Raw genomic sequence first — 27736 nt, 5'->3', positions numbered from 1 at the left:
CTAACCTTTCATGCAGCTGACATGCACTAATGTTAAATAATGGCATAATAGACTATCGTTTTTTGGGCATGTTGTATTAATTGTGATAGGCTCACGTTTTACCGGAACGCGTACCCCCACGATTTATTTTGACAGGACACACCGTACCGGACCGTACCTCCTTACTTTCACCCTTGGGGTCAACTCAACATGACAATCGACAGCTGCACCATCCACTCCAACTCTACAGTCAGGAACCTTGGTGTTACATTTGACCCCACTCTGTCATTTGAACACCACATCCGGAACATCACCAAGTCAGCCTTCTTCCACCTCAAAAACATCTCAAGACTCAGACCCTCTCTCACTGAACCCACTGCTGAAACCCTCATTCACGCCTTTGTTTTATCACGCCTGGACTACTGCAACCCAATTCTAGACGGACTCTCCGCCAAAACACTTGACAGACCACATCACCCCCACCCTCATCAAACTCCACTGGCTCCCAGTTCAATACAGAATCATCTTCAAATCAAATCAAATTTGATTTGTCACATGCGCCGAATACAACGTGTAGACCTTACAGTGAAATGCTTACAAGCCCTTAACCAACAAAGCAGTTAAGAAAAAAAATCACAAAAAAAGACAATATAAAATAATACGAAATAAAAGTAACAAATAATTAAAGAGCAGCAGTAAAAATAACAATAGCGAGGCTATATACAGGGGGTACCTGTACCGAGTCAATGTGTGGGGGCACCGGTTAGTCAAGGTAATTTGGGTAATATGTACATGTAGGTAGAGTTATTAAAGTGACTATGCATAGATAATAAACAGAGAGTAGCAGCAGCATAAAAGAGGGGTGGGGGAGCAATGCAAATAGTCTGGGTAGCCATTTGATTAGATGTTCAGGAGTCTTATGGCTTGGGGGTAGAAGCTGTTTAGAAGCCTCATGGACCTAGACTTCGCGCTCCGGTACCGCTTGCCGTGCGGTAGCAGAGAGAACAGTCTATGACTAGGGTGGCTGGAGTCTTTGACAATTTTTAGGGCCTTCCTCTGACACCGCCTGGTATAGAGGTCCTGGATGGCAGGAAGCTTGGCCCCAGTGATTTACATTTACATTTTTACATTTACGTCATTTAGCAGACGCTCTTATCCAGAGCGACTTACAAGTGATGTACTGGGCCGTACGCACTACCCTCTGTAGTACCTTGCAGTCGGAGGCCGAGCAGTTGCCATACCAGGCAGTGATGCAACCAGTCAGGATGCTCTCGATGGTGCAGCTGTACAACCTTTTGAGGATCTGAGGACCCATGCCAAATCTTTTCAGTCTCCTTAGGGGGAATTGGTTTTGTCGTGCCCTCTTCACGACTGTCTTGGTGTGCTTGGACCATGTTAGTTTGTTGGTGATGTGGACACCAAGGAACTTGAAGCTCTCAACCTGCTCCACTACAGCCCCCTCGATGGAATGGAAACTTAATGATGGTGTTGGAGTCGTGTCTGGCCAGTACAGGAGGGGACTGAGCACGAACCCCTGAGGGGCCTCCGTGTGGAGGATCAGCGTGGTGGATGTGTTGTTACCTACCCTTACCACCTGGGGGCGGCCGTCAGGAAGTCCATGATCCAGTTGCAGAGGGAGGTGTTTTGTCCCAGGGTCCTTAGCTTAGTGATGCGCTTTGAGGGCACTATGGTGTTGAACGCTGAGCTGTAGTCAATGAATAGCATTCGCACATAGGTGTTCCTTTTGTCCAGGTGTGAAAGGGCAGTGTGGAGCGCAATAGAGATTGGCTCATCTGTGGATCTGTTGGGACGATATGCAAATTGGAGTGGGTCTAGGGTTTCTGGCATAATGGTGTTGATGTGAGCCATGACCAGAGCCCAAAGCACTTCATGGCTACAGATGTGAGTGCCAAGGGTCGGTAGTCATTTAGGCAGGTTACCTTAGTGTTCTTGGGCACAGGGACTACAGTGGTCTGCTTGAAACATGTTGGTATTACAGACTCAGACAGGGAGAGGTTGAAAATGTCAGTGAAGACACTTGCCAGTTGGTCAGCGCATGCTCGGAGTACACGTCCTGGTAATCCGTCCTTGTGAATGTTGACCTGTTTAAAGGTCTTACTCACATCGGCTACGGAGAACGTGATCACACAGTCATCCGGAACAGCTGATGCTCTCATGCATGTTTCAGTGTTACTTGCCTCGATGCGAGCATAGAAGTAATTTAGCTTGTCTGGTAGGCTTGTGTCAATGGGCAGCTCACGGCTGTGCTTCCCTTTGTAGTCTGTAATAGTTTGCAAGCCCTGCCACATCTGACGAGCGTCGGAGCCGGTGTAGTATGATTCGATCTTAGACCTGTATTGATGCTTTGCCCGTTTGATGGTTCGTCAGAGGGCATAGCGGGATTTCTTATAAGCTTCCGGGTTAGAGTCCCGCTCCTTGAAAGTGGCAGCTCTACCCTTTAGCTCAGTGCGGATGTTGCCTGTAATCCATGGCTTCTGGTTGGGGTATGTACGTACGGTCACTGTGGGGACGACGTCATCGATGCACTTATTGATGAAGCCAGTGACTGATGTGGTGTACTCCTCAATACCATCGGAAGAATCCCGGAACATATTCCAGTCTGTGCTAGCAAAACAGTCCTGTAGCTTAGCATCTGCTTCATCTGACCACTTTGTTATTGACCGAGTCACTGGTGCTTCCTGCTTTAGGTTTTGCTTGTAAGCAGGAATCAGGAGGATATAATTATGGTCCGATTTTCCAAATGGAGGGCGAGGGAGAGCTTTGTACGCGTCTCTGTGTGTGGAGTAAAGGTGGTCTAGAGTTTTTTTCCCTCTGGTTGCACATTTAACATGCTGGTAGAAATTAGGTAAAACAGATTTAAGTTTCCCTGCATTAAAGTCCCCGGCCACTAGGAGCGCTGCCTCTGGATGAGCATTTTCGTGGTTGCTTATGGCCATATACAGTTCATTGAGTGCGGTCTTAGTGCCAGCATCGGTTTGTGGTGGTAAATAGACAGCTATGAAGAATATAGATGAACTCTCTTGGTAGATAGTGTGGTTTACTGCTTATCATGAGATACTCTGCCTCAGGCGAGACTTCCTTAGATATCGTGCACCAGCTGTTGTTTACAAATATACATAGACCGCCACCCCGTTTTACCAGAGGCTGCTGTTCTATCCGGCCGATACAGTGTATAACCCGCCAGCTGTATGTTATTCATGTCATCGTTCAGCCACGACTCAGTGAAACATAAGATATTACAGTTTTTAATGTCCCGTTGGTAGGATATTCCTGCCTGTAGTTCGTCCATTTTATTATCAAGCGATTGTAAGTTGGCCAATAGTATCGAATGCAAAGGCAGATTAGCCACTTGTCACCGGCTCCTTACCAAGCACCCCGATCTCTTTCTACGATATCTCCTTTTCTTTCTACTGCGAATGATGGGGATGAGGGCCCTGTCGGGTGTCTGGAGCAAATCCCTCTCGTCCGACTCATAAAATAAAAATGATTAGTCCAGTTCAAGGCGAGTAATCGCTGTTCTGATGTCCAGAAGCTCTTTTCGGTCATCCCCTCCAGCGCCATCATGCTCACCTACAAAGCATGCAATGGACTGGCGCCCACATACCTTACTGACCTCCTGCACCCCTACATTCCCACCTTTTCAATGGACTGGCGCCCACATACCTTACTGACCTCCTGCACCCCTACATTCCCACCTGTTCAATGGAATGGCGCCCACATACCTTACTGACCTCCTGCACCCCTACATTCCCACCTGTTCAATGCGCTGCTCTGACACTGGCCTCCTCACCATCCCTCGCACCAGGCTCTGCTCCATCGGACACCGGGCTTTTAGCAGTGCAACTCTGGAACTCCCTCCCTCTCCATGTCAGAACCTCACAATCCATACACATATTCCATACTAAAGACACCTCTTCACACAGGCTTACCCAGATTCTCTGTTGTCTTAGCTTTTATCCTCTGTCTAGTTCACTTCCCTGGTTAGTCTGTCATCATGTTTAGTGTTCTCCATGGTTAGCATGTCCTCATGTTGTGTACTTTTATATACTTACTTATTTTAATGTGTGATTTTATTGCTTTTTATCCTTCTGATTTTCTTGTGTATGTAAAGTGACTTCAGGTGTCGTGAAAAGCGCTTAAAATAAAATGTATTATTCTTTTTATTACCCTTATCCTAACCTTACCATTTTAAATTATTTCTACTTCAATGGGGTAGGGACGTCCCAAGGATTCCGGATAGGAAGGACAATAAAAGTACCCACCCCCTCAGTGAAAAAGACTGTGGTGTATTTAGTCTCGGTGTTCCAAGCGGACAGGCTACTATGTGCAGGGTCAGGGACTTTAGGCCAGAGATTCTGCTTTATCCTGCAGAAAACAGACACTGTTATCAGACTCACAGACTGAGTGGAGGCATCTGCAGTCTGCTACTAATCAGCCAGGGAAACATGTGGGTCTGGCAAAGTGCAGCAGGCTGGTAAGACATGGGGAGATTTCCTCTGCAAGACCTCTACTAGTAGGCTGCTCTCTCTGTGGCTCTCTCACCTCTGTCTCCACTGTAGGCAGTTCAGCAGTATCAGGATGGTGAGCACAGTAGGAATGGAACACCACAGGATGGTGTCCGCCAAACCAATGCCCCCTAGATTGGAACACACACACACGTACACACACAAATTAATGCACAACTGTCCACTCCAATGGAGGTAAGTCAATAGAACAGTTCCAACATCTCAGCCTGTCTTAGTCCTCACCTACAGCCACATCGAGCATTGGACCAGGAGGACTCCCTCCTGCATCAGTGTGAGCCACCATGTGGATCCTGTACAGTCCAGACAAACCACTCAACTGGTACCTCAGCCTGTCTCCTGGCACCACTACAACCTCTGGAGTTTCCTCTTCACTCTGGATGTAGAGGGTGTAGTAGCGGATGAAGCCATGCCTCTGCTCCAGAGGAACAGGCTCCCACTGCAGGACAACAGCACTGCTGCTCAGCTCCTGCACCACTGGCTTGGGGCCAGCAGAGGGGGCTGAAGAGTCAGTGTAAAAGTGTGAGTATAAAGGTGTACAATACATCCACATAAAAGGTCATGTATTATGGTGGCAGCTATTGACAAATCAATGAATGAGCTAAAGCCTAGGATATAGAGTAGGTTGTTGTTGTGTGTGTTTTACCTTCTTGCCTGGTGTAGGCTTGTACTGACAGCTCCTCCCCAGTCACTGCATCATACTCAGGCCTGACAGTCACCCTGTAGCACAGTTTTGGCCACACGCCCTCTGACAACAATGGGTATATGGTCGCACATTACTCACACCCATCTTAAGAATGTAATCCCATGCAACAGCACATACTTGTCTGTCAAGTCTTTGTAGATACAACATATACTGTAAAAATGTCTGGTGAGTATGCAGGCCATGGAAGAACTGGGACATTTTCAGCTTCCAGGAATTGTGTACAGATAGATCATTGCGTCATGGGGCCGTGCATTATCATGCTGAAACATGAGGTGATGGCGGCGGATGAATGGCACGACAATGGGCCTCAGGATCTCGTCACGGTATCTCTGTGTATTCAAATTGCCAATCGATAAAATGCAATTGTGTTCATTGTCCGTAGCTTATGCCTGCCCATACCATAACCCCACCGCCACCATGGGTCACTCTGTTCACAACGTTGACATCAGCAAACTGCTCACCCACACGATGCCATACACGCTGTCTGCCATCTGCCCGGTACAGTTGAAACCCGGGATTCATCCGTGAAGAACACACTTCACCAGCGTGCCATTGGCCATCGAATATGAGCATTTGCCCACTGACGTCGGTTACGACGCCGAACTACAGTCAGGTCAAGACCCTGGTGAGGATGACAAGCACGCAGATGAGCTTCCCTGAGATGGTTTCTGACAGTGTGCAGAAATTCTTCGGTTGTGCAAACCCACATTTTCATCAGCTGTCCGACTGGCTGGTCTCAGACGATTCCACAGGTGAATAAGCTGGATGTGGAGGTCTGGACTGGCGTGGTTACACGTGGTCTGCGGATATGAGGCCGGATGGACATACTGCCAAATTCTCTAAAACGACGTTGGAGGCGGCTTATGGTAGAGAAATGAACATTCAATTCTCTGGCAACAGTTCTGGTGGACATTCCTGCAGTTAGCATGCCAATTGCACGCTCCCTCAACTTGAGACGTCTAAGGCATTGTGTTGTATGACAAAACTGCACATTTTAGAGTGGCCTTTTATTGTCCCCAGCACAAGGTGCACCTGTGTAATGACCATGCTGTTTAATCAGTTTCTTCATATGCCACACCTGTCAGGTGGATGAATTACCTTGGCAATGGAGAAATGCTCAATAACAGGGATGTAAACACATTTTTGCACACAACTTGACAGAAATACGCTTTTTGTGCATATGGAACATTTCTGGATCTTTTATTTTAGCTCATGAAACATGGGACCAACACTTTACATGTTGCGTTTATATTTTTGTTCAGTATATATTTTTTGGGAAGAAAAAACGATGTGCTGCTGCACTCGAATGGGTAAAGACCATTGGAGGCTGCTGAGGGGAGGACGGGTCGTAATAATGGCTGGAATTTGTCAATGGAATGGTATCAAACACATCAAAGACGTGGTTTCATGTGGTTGATACCACTCCATTGACTCCATTCCAGCCATTATTATGAGCCATCTTCCCCTCGGCATCCTCCACTGGTAAAGACTACAAGGCCATGAAGACTTGGTAAAAGGTGCTCTTTGAAAAGGGTAGTCTATGACTGGCAGAAAAACAAACTGTATAATGTAGAACAAATAATTGTTGGGCTTACTTTTCCCATTTTGCACTTCATTAAGGTGCAAAAGGATCATCAAGTTCATCTCTCCGTCTTTCTTCAAGAGTGCCTTGATGGGGAAAAGTAAGCCCCACAATAAATGTTCCGTCATTTTCCATTTACTAAGTGGTGGATATTATCCCCTTAGTCTTTTGGCCATATTTTGCAGAGTATTTGGAAGTTATTTTGACAGGTATAGGTTAGAATATGAGATGGGGAAATACATAGGGGGGACAGAACCGCTGCCTCCAGGTGTGATGGGTGATTTGAAGGAGTCAGGCGCAGGAGGGTAAATCACAGAATAACAGGATTTATTCCGGAATACAGAGTACACAGTAAAGCGTCAAAACAGTCCAGTGCGCAAAACAGGCGCACTGGAACAAACAAGGCAACACGGGGAAAATAACCCGGCGATACAAAATACAAGGAGCTCCACCGAGCTTCACAATCCTCACAATAAACAATCACACACAAAGACAAGGGGGCAGAGGGAACACTTATACAGGTACTGATGAGGGGATATGAACCAGGTGTGTGTAATAAACAAGACAAAACAAATGGAATGATGAGATGAGGAGCGGCAGTGGCTAGAAGGCCGGTGACGACGAACGCCGAAGCTTGCCCGAACAAGGAGAGGAGGCAGCCTCGGAGGAAGTCGTGACACCAGGGGCATATCTGGTCGGGGCGGGGGCAGGGGCGGGGGCGGGGGCGGGGGCGGCAGGACAATCACTAGAACATCCCCCGGCACACATACAGTAGGAGGGCCCTGTGACATGTGACCTGATCAGTGAAAACGCTGTACCCTAGTCATAGGCATGACAATTAACTATCTGAATGATGCATAGAATCAACCCATTTACCTGTGATGATAATTTTGCTTGCATTGTGGCTCAGTCTTTGCCAGTATGGAGTATAGTTAGCTCTCTCAGATAAAGCCCACCACTCCACCAGGAAGCTGCTTAGTGATGGGGACTCTAGAGCTGTCCATCGCACCTCCAGTCTGGAATCATCCAATGCTGTGACACTGACATCCACCAGGGCCTTGGGTGCTGGGAGATCATACCATCAGTAAGACATACTCTATCATTTTACAGAGGATACGCATTGGACACAATACAACTAAAATTATGCAAGAGTTTCTGGGTATTTGTTCAAATTAATATCAATATATACACTGCCACACAATGCTATCATCTTAATATGTTGCAATGGTATTGACGTCAATGGTCAAATATAGTCCAAGTCTGTGTACCTGTGTCTGTGGTGCTGGGGATTGTGATGGTAGCTGGAGGAGAGGTGCCGGCAGGGTTGGACATGCTCAGTGTGCAGGAGCAGCGCTCAGGGGGAAGGGTCAGATGACAGGAAGTGTCGGACACACTCAGGGCATTGCAGTCCCATGTATGCAGTGCATTCTGGGAACCCTCAGTACAGCAGGACACGTTAAACCACGGGACTGAGCATTTCACCTGACTCCTGGGTGGGGACTGCAAGACACACAAGGACAACAACAACTCAAACTGAATGTTTATAGAAAAATACCCATATAGACACTTTACAATGGAATGGACCTGACAGAGCAGAATAACTAGCCCTAGTGCCATCTCAGAGGAGGCTGGTGGGAGGCACTATAAGAGGATGGGCTCATTGTAATGGCTGGAATGGAATAAATGGAAGTGAGTCAAACATGTGGTTTCCATATATTTTATGTGTTTGATACAATTCCATGAATTCCATTCCAGCCACTACAATGACCCCGTCCTCCTATAGCTCGTCCCACCAGCCTCCTCTGTGCCACCTTACCTTCCACAGCAGAGTCACTCTTCTCATGTTTGCCCAACCTACAGGCTGAACAGTCCTCCATAGCTGAGGGACAGTAGAGGGTGCTAGAGGGGAGAACACAACCAAATAGCACAAACCACACTAGTATCACACTCCTAACCACATCCATTCAAAAACCTTGCCACACATGTAAGGTGATGTATAAAAGATTAATGCACACTAATATGTTAATTTAAGCAGACAATTTCTGCTCTTATATACATATACAGATTTATGGTCTGCCCAGACTACATTTCCCAATAGCCTGTGCAGTCAAGGAGGAAGCACACTATGGCCAACTTGGCTTGGTTTTCAGTTTCACCTTGCATGTGACTTTTAAAGGGGCAATCTGCAGTTTTAACTATAACAAAACGACACCCCGCTTTCTGTAAACAGCTGAGGGATGGGGCTGGAGAAATGTAACCACTTTCAAATTCATAGACAAGAGCTATGGATGCAAGGACTGACCATTCATGATATCAAAATGATAGTTTCAACCATGTTTTGAGGCTATACAGTGTTTGTTTACAATTATATTGTTTAAGGAGTTAAACAAGCTTATATTTTGGGTTCTGAAGAGGTTAGACAGTTGAACTAAGCTCATGAGGCATAAGTTAAATTCTTCAAAAATCGATGGGTATATATCATTAATTTAAAAGTCACAGTTTGCCCCTTTCATGTGCTAAGGGAAAGCTACACTGCCGCTACCTCACTCTCCAACCAGGGTCATGAATTGATCATGAATTGCTGAGAAAACTGAAGTGAAGAGGAAATTCAGCAACTCTTTGGGGGTCGCTGAATTTCCTCTTCCCTTCATTTTTATGTGCTAGAAATCAACTTCTGTTCTAGCTTAACAAGCAGAATGATTCTACATGAGTCATTTGAAAAGCCACACAGATCTATATGAGGGGAATAGGAGGAACTGGGGTTTATCAACAATTTCTGATTTTGATGTGATAAAAGATACAAAAGATATCCCAGATCATTGTTATTTGACCATTTTATAGTACTAGGAACAAAGGACACTATGCTGACAATAGAATGCTCTACTCTACATCCCTGCTTTTCTTTTCCCACTAGAAAGCACATAAAACATTGTTATGTCACATGTTCTCCCTCTCCTCGCTTTATTTTTCCTAAAGGAGTAGGGCATTGGAACCCATGCTGCATCTCTCTCTCTCTCTCTCTCTCTCTCTCTCACCTGCCACCTCTGTACACTGCTGTTGTGTTGGGCTCCAGTCGCTCCAGTGGCTGAGGGTACTATTGTATCGGTAACGCATCATCACTGTATATAGAGTGGAGGCGGAGAAGAGACACGTGGAGGCGAAGAAGAGACCCTGCTCTCTCTCAGGTCTCAGGTCCACCTTCACTGTCTTGGGCTCAGGCTGATGGCAATATGGAGGGAAAAAACAGACAACAACTTAACACCAACACCCGCTGTAGATATACACCACCAGTCAAAAGTTTGGACACACCTACTCATTCAAGGGTTTTTCTTTATTTTTACTATTTTCTACATTGTAGAATAATAGTGCAGACATACAAACTATGAAATAACACATATGGAATCATGTAGTACCCCAAAAAGTGCTAAACAAATCAAAATATATGTTATATTTTAGATTCTTCAAAGTAGCCACCCTTTGCCTTGATGACAGCTTTGCACACTCTTGGCATTCTCTCAACCAGCTTCATGAGGAATGCTTTTCCAACAGTCTTGAAGGAGTTCCCACATTTGCTGAGCAATTGTTGGCTGCTTTTCCTTCACTCTGCCGTCCAACTCATCCCAAACCATCTCAATTGGGTTGGGGTCGGGTGATTGTGGAGGCCAGGTCATCTGATGCAGCACTCCATCACTCTCCTTGGTCAAATAGCCCTTACACAGCCTGGAGGTGTGTTTTGGGTCATTGTCCTGTTGAAAAACAAATGATAGTCCCACTAAGCGCAAACCAGATGGGATGGTGTATCGCTGCAGAATGCTGTGGTAGCATTGCTGGTTAAGTGTGCCTTGAATTCGAAATAAATCACAGACAGTGTCACCAGCAAAGCACCCCCACACCATCACACCTCCTCCTCCATGCTTCACGGTGGGAACCGCCCATGCGGAGATCATCCGTTCACTTACTTTGCGTCTCACAAAGACACGGCGGATGGAACCAACAATCTCAAATTTGCACTCATCAGACCAAAGGACAGATTTCCACCAGTCTAATGTCCATTGCTCATGTTTCTTGGCCCAAGCAAGTTTCTTCTTCTTATTGGTGTCCTTTAGTAGTGATTTCTTTGCAGCAATTCGACCATGAAGGCCTGATTCACACAGCCTCCTCTGAACAGTTGATGTTGAGATGTGTCTGTTACTTGAACTCTGTGAAGCATTTATTTAGGCTGCAGTCTGAGGTGCAGTTAACTCTAATGAACTTATCCTCTGCAGCAGAGGTAACTCTGGGTCTTCCTTTCCTGTGGCGGTCCTCATGAGAGCCAGTTTCATCATAGCGCTTGATGGTTTTTGCGACTACACTTGAAACGTTCCGTATTGAATGACCTTCATGTCTTAAAAGTAATGATGGACTGTCGTTTCCCTTTGCTTATTTGAGCTGTTCTTGCCATAATATGGACTTGGTCTTTTACCAAATAGGGCTATCTTCTGTATACCACTCCTACCTTGTCACAACACAATTCATTGGCTCAAACGCATTAAGAAGGAAAGAAATTCAACAAATTAACTTTTAAGAAGGCACACCTGTTAATTGAAATGCATTCCAGATGACTACCTCATGAAGCTGGTTGAGAGAATGCCAAGAGTGTGCAAAACTGTCATCAAGGCAAAGGGTGGCTAGTTGAAGAATCTCAAATATAAAATATATTTTGATTTGTTTAACACTTTTTGGGTTACTACATGATTCCATATGTGTTATTTCATAGTTTTGATGTCTTCACTATTATTCTACAATGTAGAAAATAGTAAAAACAAAGAAAAACCCTTGAATGAGTAGTTGTGTCCAAACTTTTGACTGGTACTGTACATAAACTACCGTTCAAAAGTTTGGGGTCACTTAGAAATGTCCTTGTTTTCGAAAGAAAAGCAATTTTTTTGTCCATTAAAATAACATCAAATTGATCAGAAATACAGTGTAGACATTGTTAATGTTGTAAATGGCTATTGTAGCTGGAAACGGCTGATTTTTAATGGAATATCTACATAGGCGTACAGAGGCCCATTATCAGCAACCATCAGTCCTGTGTTCCAATGGCACGTTGTGTTTGCTAATCCAAGTTGATCATTTTAAAAGGCTAATTGATCATTAGAAAACCCTTTTGCAATTATGTTAGCACAGCTGAAAACCGTTGTGCTGATTAAAGAAGCAATAAAACTGGCCTTCTTGAGACTAGTTGAGTATCTGGAGCATCAGCAGTTGTGGGTTCGATTACAGGATCAAAATGGCCAGAAACAAATAGCTTTCTTCTGAAATTCGTCAGTCTATTCTTGTTCTGAGAAATGAAGGCTATTCCATGCGAGAAATTGCCAAGAAACTGAAGATCTCGTACAACGCTGTGTACTACTCCCTGGCTCTAACCAGAATAGAAAGAGGAGTGGGAGGCCCTGGGAGGCCCCGGTGCACAACTGAGCAAGAGGACAAACACATTAGAGTGTATAGTTTGAGAAACAGACGCCTCACAGGTCCTCAACTTGCAGCTTCATTAAATAGTACCCGCAAAACACCAGTCTCAACGTCAACAGTGAAGAGGCGACTCCGGGATGCTGACCTAGGCAGAGTTGCAACGAAAAAGACTGGCCAATAAAAAAAATAGATTTAGATGGGCAAAATTATTTTTCTTTGCAACTCTGCCTAGGTCAGCATCCCGGAGTTGCCTCTTCACTGTTGACGTTGAGACTCCTCATTCTATTCTGGTTAGAGCCAGTTTGCGCTGTTCTGTGAAGGGAGTAGTACACAGCGTTGTACGAGATGTTCAGTTTCTTGGCAATTTCTCGCATGGAATAGCCTTCATTTCTCAGATCAAGAATAGACTGACGAGTTTCAGAAGAAAGTTATTTGTTTCTGGCCATTTTGATCCTGTAATCGAAACCACAATTGCTGATGCTCCAGATACTCAACTAGTCTCAAGAAGGCCAGTTTTAGCTTTTCAGCTGTGCTAACATAATTGCAAAGGGGTTTTCTAATGATCAATTAGGCTTTTAAAATGATCAACTTGGATTAGCAAACACAACGTGCCATTGGAACACAGGACTGATGGTTGCTGATAAATCAGCCGTTTCCAGCTACAATAGCCATTTACAACATTAACAATGTCTACACTGTATTTCTGATCAATTTGATGTTATTTTAATGGACAAAAAAATTGATTTTCTTTCGAAAACAAGGACATTTCTAAGTGACCCCAAACTTTTGAACGGTAGTGTATATTATACACATCACACTTTATACATTATATGGTCCATCAGTAACTGATAGATTGGAGATGACAGTGGGCCACACACCTGCTCCTCTGTGCTGTACTGCAGCTGGTAGACCAGAGCACCAGAGGAGATATGTTTCCTGGTCACCGGGAAGCTGGTATTGGTAGTCCACTGCAGCTTCAGGCATCTAGGTTTGCCTCTCACTGCCGACACATTGGAGAGGACTGGGGTGGGCAGCTTCACTGGGGGGAGAGAAAGACAAAGGGTTAGATGTAAAGTAAGATGTGTGTAAAACATGTGCGTACAGATGTAGGATCTTAATTTGAGCCATTTTGCTATAGCAGGAAAATAATCCTGCAGCAACAGGAAATGTGAATTATTATGTGGTTTGTAATTAATGGACATTTTTGTAGGGGTTGATACATTTTTCATAAGGGAAAATCAATCAGTGGAAATGACAAACTTCAGAAGCCTTTTTAAACTTCAAATACACTACAAGTTTTACATTTCCTATATTATCCTGCAACAGGGTGTTCAAATTAAGATCCTTAATCTGTATAGTCTATTGTATGACACTGTGTATTACCTGCGTCTATGGCATTGAGGCAGAGGCTGGGTGAGCTGGCTGTTGTGTGAGAGCTGTCGGCCAGGACCCTGATGCAGTAGCAGCGGCTCAGATAGGTCACGTTAACAGAGCAGTGGGTCTGGGTAACAGTCTGACACAGTTGGGACTGATGGATCACAGGGTCATCGCACCCGGTTCTGCAGGCACAAACACACACAGGCATACACGCACACACACACAAACAACCTTTTTTTTTTGTTTGTTTCCTGAATAGTTTCCTGAACAATTAATCTCCATTGTATCAGCCTCAGAACAACCCAATCCGACCCTCAGATCCCATTACACTGCAGTCAGGTGTTTCACATGATGTTTCCTGAAGATTAAAGAAAACTATCTATATGTAAAGATTAATGAGCACCAACTTTGACAATATCTTATTTTACAGATCTGTGTAATAAACATGTTACAATGTCATTTTTAAGTACAAACCAAGGAAATAACCATAAACTCAAATATTTTTCACACATGATGAAACACAATGATAAAGTTGATACACCAGAATGGCTTTGGGTAGGCATTAGGCAACTTATGCTGGGAGCTTTGCCATCAATATAATTATTAAACTCTATGAATTATATTATAAATCTCCTCATTCAGCCTGTGGCCATGGAGACGTCAAGGCGTAGAGTACTCATTGAAATAGAACAGAGGAGGCTGGTGGGAGGAGCTATAGGATGGGCCTGTTGTAATGGCTGGAATGGAATTAATAGAACGGTATCAAACACATCAAACATAAGGAAACCACATGACCGTTGAAGGATTTATTGGTATTCAAGTACTGCCTCTTCCTCTGTCTAAGGGGCCTCATACAATCACAACCATTAACTTGTGCCGTAGATGTTGTAGCACGTGATGGTGTCTTACATGTTGACCTGCAGCGTGAAGCGTGTGTCTGAGGGAGAGCCTTGTCCAGGTGTCCAGTAGCAGGTCACATTGGCGTAGGCCATAAAGACACACTGAGGCTGGCTAGGGCTGAGGGAGAACTCTGCATGGACCAGAGGGGAAAGAAATTATATAGGTGATTAAAAGTGTGTAGAAATAATGTTTAATTAATGCTCACATATGGAAACAGCACATTCAAAATCATCTGTTTTGATCTATGTTATTGCTTGCCATTGGCTGAACAAACCACAGTCTCCCTTGAGAAATACCAACAGATTCTAGTCCTTTCTGATATACTTCTGGATATTACTGATCATTCCTTACTAATCTAGTTATCTATTTAGGCTTATATCATTTATTTATCTAGGAAGTCATATTGAGATTAGCTAATCTATTTTCCAAATTATATCTATATCCCGAAAGGCAATAAATGATCAAGAAACAATATATACGAAAAGTAATTAATGAAAAAGCAATACATTCCAAAAAAATGTAGCTATACACAATGAAAATAAAACAAGAAACAATTATTGCATTCCTCCACAACCAAGCTCTTAATTAAGGTCCTGAATTTGGGATAGTTCAGGATTTTGGCACACTAAAAAATACTAGCTATATAAGTGGCCTTGATTGACTACTAGAGTGATGTAAATTTGGCATGCTGCTACCTCTCCACACGTGCTCTTGACACTGTTAAATATATCAGTCTTATATGCTATCAGAGTGTAGGCTTGACCTCACTAACCTGAAGTAGGTTGCAGAAATCTGTGTTATTAGTTCTGCGGGGTATACTACAAAGCAGCTAACTTTGATAAATACACTGAAATAATTGTTGATTTTCTGGTTCAGTAAGAAAGCTAAACTTAGATATGTGTTTTTGGTTGTTGAGTCAATTAGAGATTGCCCATTTCAAGCTTATCTTTAAAAAATATCTATTCAGGGTTTTCTAAAGCTAGACAGCTTCAGTTAGCTTCACATTCCAGCTCAGGCTTCATCTGTACTACGACCGGTGGATATTGAATGCCGAACTCTTCATTAAGACAATGCTGAAACATTAATACATGGGCGAGTCAGTGACACATTTTCATTTGTGCTGAAATAAAAATGAAAGAAAATGTATCTTGCTTTTAGAAGTGGCGTCTTTATTTTATTACTTATCATTAATGCCGTCTTCTGGTGTGCTTTGGAGTGCACAAGGACTTTTTTCCCACTCCTATCAATAAAATAATTGTATTAAATCATACAAAGGTTTTACTGTGCGTGAAGTTTCAAATACATTCTGTCATTACTAAATGACAGCTGCACCATTGAGAGCATCTTGACTGGCTTCATCACTACTTGGTATGGCAACTGCTGTGAAATATGAAAACACTATGTTAAAAGTACTGTGTGTGTGAGTATCCCTAACCTTGCCAACAGACAAAGAGTTACAGTTGAAGTCGGAGGTTTACATACACCTTAACCAAATACATTTAAAAACCATTTACATTTAAAAACTCAGTTTTTCAGAAGAATGTGAAATGTCAGAATAATAGTATTTAGCTGATTTATTTCAGCTTTTATTTATTTCATCACATTCCCAGTGGGTCAGAAGTTTACATACACTCAATTAGTATTTGGTAGCATTGCCTTTAAATTGTTTAACTTTGGTCAAATGTTTTGGGTAGCCTTCCACAAGCTTCCCACAATAAGTTGGGTGAATTTAGGCCCATTCCTCCTGACAGAGCTGGTGTAAATGAGTCAGGTTTGTAGGCCTCCTTGCTTGCACACACTTTTTCAGTTCTGCCCACAAATGTTCTATAGGATTGAGGTCAGGGCTTTGTGATGGCCACTCCAATACCTTGACTTTGTTGTCCTTAAGCCATTTTGCCACAACTTTGGAAGTATGCTTGGGGTCATTGTCCATTTGGAAGACCATTTGCGAACAAGCTTTAACTTCCTGACTGATGTCTTGAGATGTTGCTTCAATATATCCACATAATTTTCCTTCCTCATGATGCCATCTATTTTGTGAAGTGCACCAGTCCCTCCTGCAGCAAAGCACCCCCACAGCATGATGCTGCCACCCCCGTGCTTCACGGTTGGGATGGTGTTCTTCGGCTTGCAAGCAACCCCCTTTTTCCTCCAAACATAACGATGGTCATTATGGCCAAACAGTTCTATTTCATCAGACCAGAGGACATTTCTCCAAAAAGTACGATCTTTGTCCCCATGTTCAGTTGCAAACCGTTGTCTGGATTTTTTATGGCGGTTTTGGAGCAGTGGCTTCTTCCTTGCGGAGCGGCCTTTCAGGTTATGTCGATATAGGACTTGTTTTACTGTGGATATAGATACTTTTGTACCCGTTTCCTCCAGCATCTTCACAAGGTATTTTGCTGTTGTTCTGGGATTGATTTGCACTTTTCGCACCAAAGTACGTTCATCTCTAGGAGACAGAACGCGTCTCCTTCCTGAGCGGTATGACGGCTGCGTGATCTCATGGTGTTTATACTTGCGTACTATTGTTTGTACAGATGAACGTGGTACCTTCAGGCGTTTGGAAATTGCTCCCAAGGATGAACCAGACTTTTTTCTGAGGGCTTGGCTGATTTCTTTTGATTTCCCCATGAAGTCAAGCAAAGAGGCACTGAGTTTGAAGGTAGGCCTTTAAATACATCCACAGGTACATCTCCAATTGACTCAAATTATGTCAATTAGCCTATCAGACGCTTCTAAAGCCATGACATCATCTTCTGGAATTTTCCAAGCTGTTTAAAGGCACAGTCAACTTAGTGTATGTAAACTTCTGACCCACTGGAATTGTGATACAGTGAATTATAAGTGAAATAATCTGTCTGTAAACAATTGTTGGAAAAATTACTTGTGTCATGCACAAATTAGATGTCCTAACCGACTTGCCAAAACTATAGTTTGATAACGATTAGTTACCGGAGTGTAACTCCAGTTCTATGAGTGGAGCGGAGCCCCATAGGGGAGCTCTGCTCCTAATGGTTTACCCTCTGCCCTAAGGCAGCAGCAGCCTGAGACAAAATTATGCACACACCTACAGCCAATAGGAGTACAGGTGTCCCTATAAGAGGGGGTGCCTCCCCTCAATCAGCCTCCCGAGATATTTTTCTTCAGCGAGACTAGAGAGGGTCGGCAGGGCCTTAAGTCCTATGGGGCTCCGCTCCACTCATAGAACTGGAGTTACACTCCGGTAACTAATCGTTCTATATCGTGGAGCTCCGCCCCATAGGGGAGCTCTGCTCCTAATGGTTTAAGGCGGAGCGTAGCGCTCCAAAATGTACTCCCTGCCGAGCCTAACACTTCCCATCGAAACGAGAAAGTCAAGCCTCGCAATGGCTGCAACCGAGTCCCGCAGTACTGCAACTAAAAACCCCTACGGGCGTCACAATATACCGCGCCATCGGTTAAAAGACCCGCCCCACCTAGTCCAATGGCAATGCCAATGACTAGTGGGCAGATCACCAGAATAGAAGCCATACTAATCTGTACTAGCAGATAGATGTGCCTCAATATCCTGTGAAAACACTACCGACCACTAATGGAATGACATCAAGTGTCACTCTACATTATGAACGCGGTAGACCGCCTCACTCACTCAATGGAATCCCAGAGATTAGTGGGCAGGAACAAAAACATGAGTCATACTAACTGAACAAGCAGATAGATGACCTCATACTCTGTTAATCAACGCATGCCTCTACTGTACTGACCCTGTCAGTCAGGATTCATGCCACAAAATATGTTTTCTTATCCAAAGCGGACCTGATGGAAACCCAGTCCATAGTCCTGCTTTTCCCTCTCTTCCTAGCTCCAGATCTCCCTTCAGCTATGCTGAGTACAGACCGAGCCAAAGAGTTAGAAAACACATCTGTCAAAAACACGTCTTCCTAACCAAAGCGGACCTGATGGAAACCTGTGTCCACAGTCCTGCTTCTCCTCTCTTTCTTGCTCAAGATCTCCCTTCAGCCACGCTGAGTACAGATCGAGCCAGAGAATTAGAAGACATATCTAAGAGATAGAAACTGATAAATGGAGACGGCGTCGACCAGGATGCTGCTCTACAGATATCCTCTACTCCTGTTCCTCTAAAAAGGGCAGTAGAAGCCGCTACTCCACGAGTGGAGTGAGCTCTGATACCCTCAGGCAATTGCCGCCCTGCTACCTCATAAGCTGTCTCAATGCCTTCACAAAGCCAGTGAGACAGCCTCTGTTTTGAAAGTGGTCTACCTAGTGCAGCCGCACCGTGACACACAAACAACTGAGGCGATGACCTAATCGCTGCTGTGCGCTCGACGTAACACGCCAAAGCGCGTACCGGGCACAGGCAATGGAGCTTCTCCTCACTCCTCTCTCTATGAGGAGGAGGAGAAAAAGCCCACAGCTCCACGGTCTGTGACCTATATGAACTCTTAATAACCTTCGGCACAAATGCCGGGTTAGGACGTAACACTGCTCTGCTCAGGTCACCATTGATGGCCAGGCAGTCAGGTCTCGTCGAAAGAGCACACAAATCACTGACCCGCTTAGCTGTAGTCAAAGCGAGCAACAGTGCTGTCTTGATAGACAGCATCTTGAGGGGTATTTGATTCAATGGCTCGAACGGCGACTTACATAGCGCTTCGAGTACCAAAGCCAAATCCCACTGAGGAAGCGTGACTCTAGGTGTTGGCCTAAGTCGCCGCGTTCCTAATAGGAAGCGTTTCACTAGAGGGTGACTAAAGACATTGTCTCTGCCAAAACCCTCATGACAAGCTGAAATCGCTGCTGCAAACACTCTAATCGTGGCAGGCGATTTTTGCTTATCAAACATGAGCTGCAGAAAAGAAAGAATACTCTCCACCTGACAGCTCATGGGGTCCACACCTTGTGTGACACACCATCGTGAAAACACGTTCCATCTACTGGCATACATCTTAGAAGTGGAACTGGCACGTGAACCCTGTATGGTCCTGATCACTGCATCAGATAACCCACGGCGCTCTATCCTGTCCCTCTCAGCAGCCAGGCCTTCAGTGGTTGGCCGATTATGGGCAATTTCCCTATCGTGCCAGCCGCCTGAGACAACGCGTCCCGTCGATGTGGAATTGGCCAAGGTGGCGCAATCAACATCTGACTCATCTCCGCAAACCACAGAGCCCCCGGGCGATCGGGCGCTATCAGTATCACCTGACAGCCCCCCTGACCTCACCCTGGCTAGCAGTGGGAGAATGCAGGACAGCGGAGGGAATGCATACAGGAGAGCTCTCGGCCACGGTTGGTGCGCAAAGGCGTCCCTTCCCAGTGGCGGTTTGTCCTGTTCCCTCAGAGAGAACCACAGAGGACATTGCGCGTTCACGCGTGACGCGAATAGGTCCACCTCGGCTCTCCCGAATTGTTCCCAAATCTGGAGAACAATGTCTGGATGCAGACACCACTCGTCGTCTCGAGGACCCCCTCTTGACATGAGGTCTGCTCCTACGTTCAAGTAGCCCGGAATGTGTGCTGCTCTCAATGAGCGAGGTGCTCGTGAGCCCACAGCCACAATTCCTCTGCCGCCCGATGGAGAGCAGGAGACCTGACTCCACCCTGGCGATTTATGTGGGCTACTGTGGTCCGGTTGTCTGACCAGACCAGCACATCGCGACCCCGAAGGGTAGACGCGAAGTGGGTCAGAACCAGTCGAACCGTTTCCAACTCCAGGAGGTTGATGTGACGACCTGATTGAGGCCACACACCTCCTATCGCTTGTGTCTGACATGTCCCTCCCCATCCCGTCAGGGACGCATCCGTGAATACTGGGATGTGAGAGGACACCTTTCCTATCGGGACTCCGTGCGTGAGAACGCGCAAGTTTCTCCAATAGTTTAGGTCTGCACTGAGCGAGAGGGGAACCACCACCAACCGATGACGTTGACGCAATGGGTCTAGTCTTAGTTGGGCGAACCATCGCTGCGTCCTGCGCATGTGCAGGAGTCCCAGCGGAACCACAGAGTGGGCTGACGACATGAGACCCAAAAGTGACATGATCGACAGCGCCGTCACCGTGTGATTCGGACGACACTTCCTTAGGGCTAGCAACAAGGCTACCCTTCGGGGGTCCGAAATTCGAGCCCTCATCCTCACAGTGTCTAGCTGTATCCCCAGGTAGACAATCTGATGAGTGGGCCAGGGCGCGCTCTTTTTCCAATTCACAGCAAACCCCAGACTTGTGAGATGCATCACTGTCTGTGTTGTGTGAGTGATCGCCAGCTCTGCTGACGGGGCGAGAACCAGTAGGTCGTCCAGGTAGGCTAGTAGCCGTATTCCCTGACGACGCAACGGTTCCAATGCCGCCTCCACACACTTGGAAAATGTGCGAGGTGCCAGGGCGTACCCAAATGGCATCCTCGTGTATTCGTACGCCACCCCTTGAAAGGCGAACCGCAGAAACTTCCTGTGACGCGGCTGAACCGGCACATGAAAGTACGCGTCCTTTAGGTCTATGCTCGTACAAAAGTCCCCTCTCTGGACACATTCCAGCAGACGTTTTGTCGTTAGCATTCGGAAGGGCCGTTTGGTTATGCTCTCGTTGAGAATGCGTAAATCCAAAATCGGCCTCACTCCCCCCGTCTTTTTGGGCACTAGGAAATAAGGCGAATATAGCCCTTTGTTCCTTTGCTCCCGGGGAACTACTGTCACCGCCTCCTTCGCCAAAAGTTCCGTAATCTCTGTCATCAGAGCGGCCACTTTGTCTGGCGTTTTCATCACCGTCTCCACCACTCCCCTGAACGGGGGTGGGGTCCGGTGGAATTGGAGAGCATAACCCTTCTGCAACGTCTGTTCTAGCCAGCGTGAGAGGGTGCAGCTTCTTCGCCACTGCCAGCAATGCAGAGAAAGTGGCTGGGCGCGAAGCTGTGGTGCATCCAGTAGGAAGGACCTGCATTCCTCTATGGCCCTTACCGCCACTGTTCCCCAACATTAAAGTGGTGGAACAGCCCAAGGTGGGCCTCCCGTGAAAGGGAGAGGAAATGCGTTCTGAGAAAGAAAGAGGAGTAGGGACATCGGTTAAACCCGTAACCGTCGTATTCCTGCCCTCCTTGAACGCATCGCGGGTCTGAATTGCGCTGACCGAGGCCACAGCATGACCATCCCCAGCAAGCGATTGCGTCATCTTAGGTGACTGCAATTCGCTATCAGAGCCCTTCACTACAGTACTCCTAGAAGTCTGTAGTATGAGGTCTCTATGAGGTAAAACAAGGCGGCGCCTTGATACCTTCTTAACTTTCACCTTCTGTGTATGTTCAACTCTGCACCCCTGGTGGGTTGAGTCACGCTCAGTGTGGTGAGTATTAGCGCGTTCAAAGGGAAGTGGGGGCGCCGATACACTGGGCACCTCCGTGACCGTGGTAATCGGGCCCTCCGTGAACGCAGCATGGGTCTGAATCGCACTAACCGAGACCTTAGTCTGCGATAGTGCGCCATCCCCAAATAGCGGCTGCGTCATCATGTCTCCTGACTGAGACTGCAGCCTGCTATGAGAGACACTCACTACAGTACTCCTTGGGGTCTGTAATGTGAGGTCTCTTTGAGATAAGCCAAGACGGTGTCTTGGTATCTTTCCTCCCTTCACCTCCTGTGTGCGTTCAGCTCTGCACCTCTGGTGGGCTGAACTACGCTCAGTGTGGTGAGTATTAGCGCGTTCAGAAAGAAGTGGGGGCGCCGATACACTGGGAACCTTCGTCACCGTGGTAATCGGGCCCTCCGTGAACGCAGCATGGGTCTGAATCGCACTAACCGAGACCTTAGTCTGCGATAGTGCGCCATCCCCAAATAGCGGCTGCGTCATCATGTCTCCTGACTGAGACTGCAGCCTGCTATGAGAGGCACTCACTACAGTACTCCTTGGAGTCTGTAATGTGAGGTCTCTTTGAGATAAACCAAGACGGCGTCTAGGTATTATTCCTCCTTTCACCTCCTGTGTGCGTTCAGCTCTGCACCTCTGGTGGGCTGAACTACACTCAGTGTGGTGAGCCTGGGCGCGTTCAGAAAAAGGTGGGGGCGCCGATACACTGGGCACCTTCGTGACCGTGGTAATCGGGCCCTTCTTGAACGCAGCATGGGTCTGGGTCGTACTAACAGAGACCTTAGTCTGTGATAGTGCGCCATCCCCAATGTGGTTATTATCAGCGCGTTCTGAGAGAAAACGGGGGCGCCGATACGTTGGTTACGCCCGTAACCGTAGTAATCAGGCCCTCCGTGAACGCAGCACGGGTCTGAACTGCACTGACTGAGGCGTTAGCCTGAGACAGAGCGCCGTCCCGAATAGCGGTCGCGTCATCATGCCATTATCTGGCTGAGACTGCAGCCTGCTATGTGAGACACTCACTACAGCACTCCTAGGAGTCTGTAAAGTGAGGTCTTTATAAGGTACACTTAATACCTTTTATATACCTGCCTTATGTGTGCATTCAGCAACGCACCATGGTGGGCTGAGCTGCACTCATAGTGGTAAGAGAGAGAGCGAGAGTGAGGAAGGTTGAACGCTCTCGGATGTATTATGGAAAAGGGGCTCTTTTTTGACAGTGTCAAGTAGAGCCAACTCTTTATTACACACATCAACAAAAAACATTCTCCTCCATACACTCAACGGTAGAGTGGGGGGGGACAGTGGGCTCGGTCACAGCAGGCGCTGTGCCGTCTTCCGTTCTCTCCCCCTCGCCTGTCATAAACGGCGTCTCTTCTGGCCGCCCTTCGGGTGATGCCAGGATGACGCTTTAATGACCTCTCTCGCCGGCACCTCTGGCGCTGCAGGGGGGCGCGAGGCCCGCTCCCTTGCTGCTGGAGGCCGCCGTCTGACGCCAAGCTGTAGCGAGAGTAACGGCCGCCCTTCCTCATATCCACTTCCGGGTTGGAGGGAATGAGGGGCAGCTTAATCTCCCGCTGTTTAGCAGCCCACTCAATGAGACCTGAGAATTCAGGCACAGAGAGGCTGTGGCGTCATCATCCAGGGATGTAATGACCTCACAATTTCCCGAAGGAAAAGGGGTGTTAAACATCTGGGTCAGTGTAATGAATTGTTCCAATAGAATATTCATTTCTTCCCCAATAGCCCTGTCATCTCCTGAGTCAGCGCCTTCAGATGATGCCTCAGAAGCTGAGACTAACACTGATAGCACATCCTCAAGAGGAATATCCTCCCTAAAAATGCCCAACGCTGCTTCCACTCCTTCAAAAAAGGAGGGCGCAGCTGGCGCATAGTGGGGGATTAATGAAGCTGTCCCTGGCGTGCTGTGTCCCTCAACCCACGAAACATATGTCGGGGGGGTCGACAGCCGCCAAGGGGAACAGCGACATTGAGCTCTGAAAATAGCTTTTGTTAAATACTTACCCTATGGATAAGCTTGGTGTGCTCATTGTAGGACGACGTCGATGATCTGGAAAATCGACGCCGTTTTCTTCGTCCTGAGTCTTCTCTTCATCTCTTCTTGGCTTCTTCAGTCTAGTCCAGTCGCTGAAGAAAAAGGGAGGCTGATTGAGGGGAGGCACCCCCTCTTATAGGGACACCTGTACTCCTATTGGCTGTAGGTGTGTGCATAATTTTGTCTCAGGCTGCTGCTGCCTTAGGGCAGAGGGTAAACCATTAGGAGCAGAGCTCCCCTATGGGGCGGAGCGCCACGATATAGAACAAGAAATTTGTGGAGTGGTTGAAAAACTAGTTTTAATGACTCCAACCTAAGTGTATGTAAACTTCCAACTTCAACTGTATGAATGGATTAGTGGTTCACCGATCAGAGCCTTGATTGGCTCTGCAACATAAATAAGGCGTGATGTGTAATGAAATAAACATTTTTGGGGATAACATTTCTTTGGGATCATTACATTTTAGTCATTTAGCAGACGCTCTTATCCAGAGCGACTTACAGTTAGTGAGTGCATACATTTTCATACTGGCCCCCCGTGGGAAACAAACCTACAACCCTGGCGTTGCAAGCGCCATGCTCTACCAACTGAGCTACACAGGGCCCATCAGGCGACATCCTTACAACTGGACACATTAATGTTCTTGCAACGTTAGCATGAAACATGTCAAGAACATTATCTTCTATTCTGAGAACATGGCAACCATGTTTGGTGGGATATTGATTGAATATTCTCCTAAAGAGAACATTATCTTCTATTCTGAGAACATGGCAACCATGTTTGGTGGGATATTGATTGAATATTCTCCTAAACCTCAGAAAACTGGACACATGAATGTTCTTGCAATGTTCCCATGAAACATGAACATTAATATCTTATGTTCTGTGTATGTTTTGTGGGAAGTTGAGGGAATATTCTCCTAACCCTCAGAAAACTGGACACATTAATGTTATTGCAACGTTCCCATGAAGCATGTCTAGAACATTAATATCTTAAATTCTGAGAACATGGTAACGACATTCTGGGTAAGTTATATTTTACATTAAGGGAATGGTCTCTTGGAAACATTCCTTGCACATCAAGGGAACATTCTTATGAAAACGTTAGTTAATTACCTAATGAGACTCTTAAGGGAATGTTCTCTAAAGTTTTGGGAATGTTTGTTGTTAGCTTGGTAGGTAGCAGCACGCCAATTTTTACATCACCCTAGTATTTAATCAAGGTCTCTTAAACAGCTAGTTTTTTTTACTTTCATAAGAGAAACAAGACTTGTTCCAACTTCCAATGTATGTAGAAACAACACTTTAAAAAGTTATACAAACTCTCACCTGTAGCAGTGCAAATATGAAGTCCGACATAAAGTGCCACAAGTGCCAAACTCCTGTTGTCCATCCTCGAGTTACGATGAATCCCTATCCCTCCAGCACCCCGAGTCCAGTTAACCACCTGACAGCCTATCTGAAGCCTCTGGTCTAAGATATGGGTCATAAGCAGCTTGTCTTGCCTGTGTAAATAAGAATGGAAAGGGGTCTGCTGCCACTAATGGTGTCACACAGCAGAGCTCTGAATATACAGTGTGAAGCCGTGTGACAGTTCCAGGAACAAAACTAGTATTGCTCACCCTGTTCCACTGCGGAGCCCCCACCCCTCATGACGATGCTCTTCAGTAACCTCTCATATTTCAACAACATGTGTACAATCAGCCCGTAGCCTACACGTGATTGTTTGACAATCTGATGAAAACATAATAACTGGTTGTTTATGCCACAATAAAAACGTATTAGGTCTACATTTCAGAACTTTAATTATACATCTTTATGACTAGTTCCACAGAGATCATATTGAATTAATCGAGATTATATATGTAATTATATGATTATGTGGTCCTTTACCGGGAAGAAATGAATTATACTTTCACCCCTGTTCATGAGTATCATTAAAACAGGTTAACACGCCCCACCAACATTAGACAACTATACAGAAAGCCGTAACTTGCTGAAATAAATAAATAAAATCAATGATGACAATAGTCAGATTAACCGATAACTGGTATGGACACGGACATGGTGGCGTTGCAGAAAGAATCAGGAACCAAGAGGTTGTTGGTTCAAAACCCATGTGAGGACTGTTAAATAATAATACCTCTTTAAATGAACATGTACAATGTAAACATCTAGGTCAAAGTGTGTCAGATATGTAAGTTGAAAACACTATGTTAAAAGAACAGAATGCAGGAATGGACAGTAGATCCATGTGGTCCTCTGTAGCTCAATTGGTAGCGCATGGCGCTTGTAACGCCAGTTCGATCCCCGGGACCACCCATACGTAAAAATGTATGCACACATGACTGTAAGTCGCTTTGGATAAAAGCGTCTGCTAAATGACATATTATTATCCAGGTGAATTTGAAGCCTGGTTATACCATAATAGAAAGGCCAGTACCTGAGTACTCTCGAGATCATTTTCAGCTACTGGGTTATTTAGTATGGGTTCTATGTTAACCAAGTTGCTGCTGAATAACCTATATCCAAAAGGAGATCTCCACAGTGCAGTGGGTTTTTCAGCTACTATTATGGCACCACACAATCACAGGATGGACTTTTTTTGTATTGCCTCTGTGGGTATAATCTTGGTTAATCCAGAACTAGAAACTCCTGTAATTTGGTCAGATAAGTAGTCTGTCCACAAAGATTAATTTGGGTACAATGATGTAAATTTGATTAAAGTTTAGTGTGCAGTTTTGCACACAAGACTAGGATTCAAGTACTTGTGTGTGGTCTAACTTGACCGTCCTTTTGGGTTCCAAAAGTCCTCACAAGAATAGTAAAATAAGGAAAAAGTGGGGACATTTCGCCGGTCCGCAAAAGGAAAAATGCTATTTTAGGTTTAGGGGTTAGATTAGATTTAGGGTTAGGGTTACAATTAGGGTTAGGCGTTAAGATTAGTGTTAGGAGTATGTTTAGTTTTAGGGTTAGGGGTTTAGGAAAATAGGAATGGGAATACATTTTTTGATCCCCACTTCAATAGTAAAATAAAGTGTGTATGTGTGTGTGTGCAATGACTTTCATTGTCAACATGTGTATTTTTAATAGGTTATTTTTCTTTTCTTTTTTACAAAATATAACAATTAGAATTACAAACCAACATAAACAGAAGCAGTATGATATAAATGCAAAAGAATAATAAACAAAGGCAGTGTTTCTACTCCCTTTCCTGCCCCGATAGTCAACACCAACCGCCTGTAAACAGTTGAAGAAAACACGGATCTAGAACAGCTTAGGTCAGAGCAGGGAGTAGAGGATGACCCCACCTATAAAAATAAATAAAGACATGGAGTTTTCCTGCTGTCAGGGCAGAGAGCACAGGGGACGTATTCTCTTCGGGCCCACCTGAGCAAGGGTTGTGAAGCAGGCAGGCGCTCTTCAGACTATGTGACAGCCGAGATCCTCTAGTGGCAGGATCCTGTAGAGCATCACTGAAACCTGGGGACTGTATAGCTAGCTATATTAGCTCTATATATCACATTCTCCATCTGCACCCTTCTGAACACACCCCTTTTGGGTTGATGTCCTTCAATGCCATTGGGCTTTTACAATGACTGTTATCCCCAAGGTTGCATGTCTGGTTCAGGGCAATATTCAACACTTAATCACACAACAGGAGTTGAGATACATGGAAGAAGCCAGAGGCTACAAAACCTGAGTAACTGTGTATTCAGTGACTTACCTAAAGTAACATGTACAATAATGTGCAAAACACAGGCTAATGTGCCTACCGTGG

General features: G+C 45.5%; 1 protein-coding gene across 2 annotated transcripts in view; it reads right to left on the bottom strand.

Annotated features, from left to right (window-relative positions):
- The window catches only part of LOC311148897 (interleukin-6 receptor subunit beta), a 39336-nt gene extending 13783 nt beyond the window's left edge, over positions 1–25553 (bottom strand). Inside the window, exons 1-12 of one of the 2 annotated variants that reach the window (XM_084185910.1) lie at positions 25285–25553; positions 14552–14672; positions 13649–13824; positions 13144–13304; positions 9847–10030; positions 8628–8710; positions 8080–8311; positions 7688–7876; positions 5170–5271; positions 4749–5024; positions 4543–4636; positions 4263–4365 (exon numbers count right to left, since the gene is read on the bottom strand). In XM_084185910.1, the coding sequence (XP_084042036.1) occupies positions 4263–4365; positions 4543–4636; positions 4749–5024; positions 5170–5271; positions 7688–7876; positions 8080–8311; positions 8628–8710; positions 9847–10030; positions 13144–13304; positions 13649–13824; positions 14552–14672; positions 25285–25444 (1881 nt within the window). In that variant the 5' untranslated portion in view covers positions 25445–25553. The remainder of the gene's footprint in view (positions 1–4262; positions 4366–4542; positions 4637–4748; positions 5025–5169; positions 5272–7687; positions 7877–8079; positions 8312–8627; positions 8711–9846; positions 10031–13143; positions 13305–13648; positions 13825–14551; positions 14673–25284) is intronic. The other variant, XM_084185911.1, reaches the window with a different exon arrangement.
- Positions 25554–27736: the final 2183 nt, after the last annotated feature.

Source organism: Coregonus lavaretus (assembly GCF_964263955.1).
Source record: "Coregonus lavaretus genome assembly, chromosome: 21".
Taxonomy (NCBI): Eukaryota; Metazoa; Chordata; class Actinopteri; order Salmoniformes; family Salmonidae; genus Coregonus; species Coregonus lavaretus.
The sequence above is the reverse complement of the archived record's forward strand: the minus strand, read 5'-3'. Positions and strand labels throughout refer to the sequence as shown.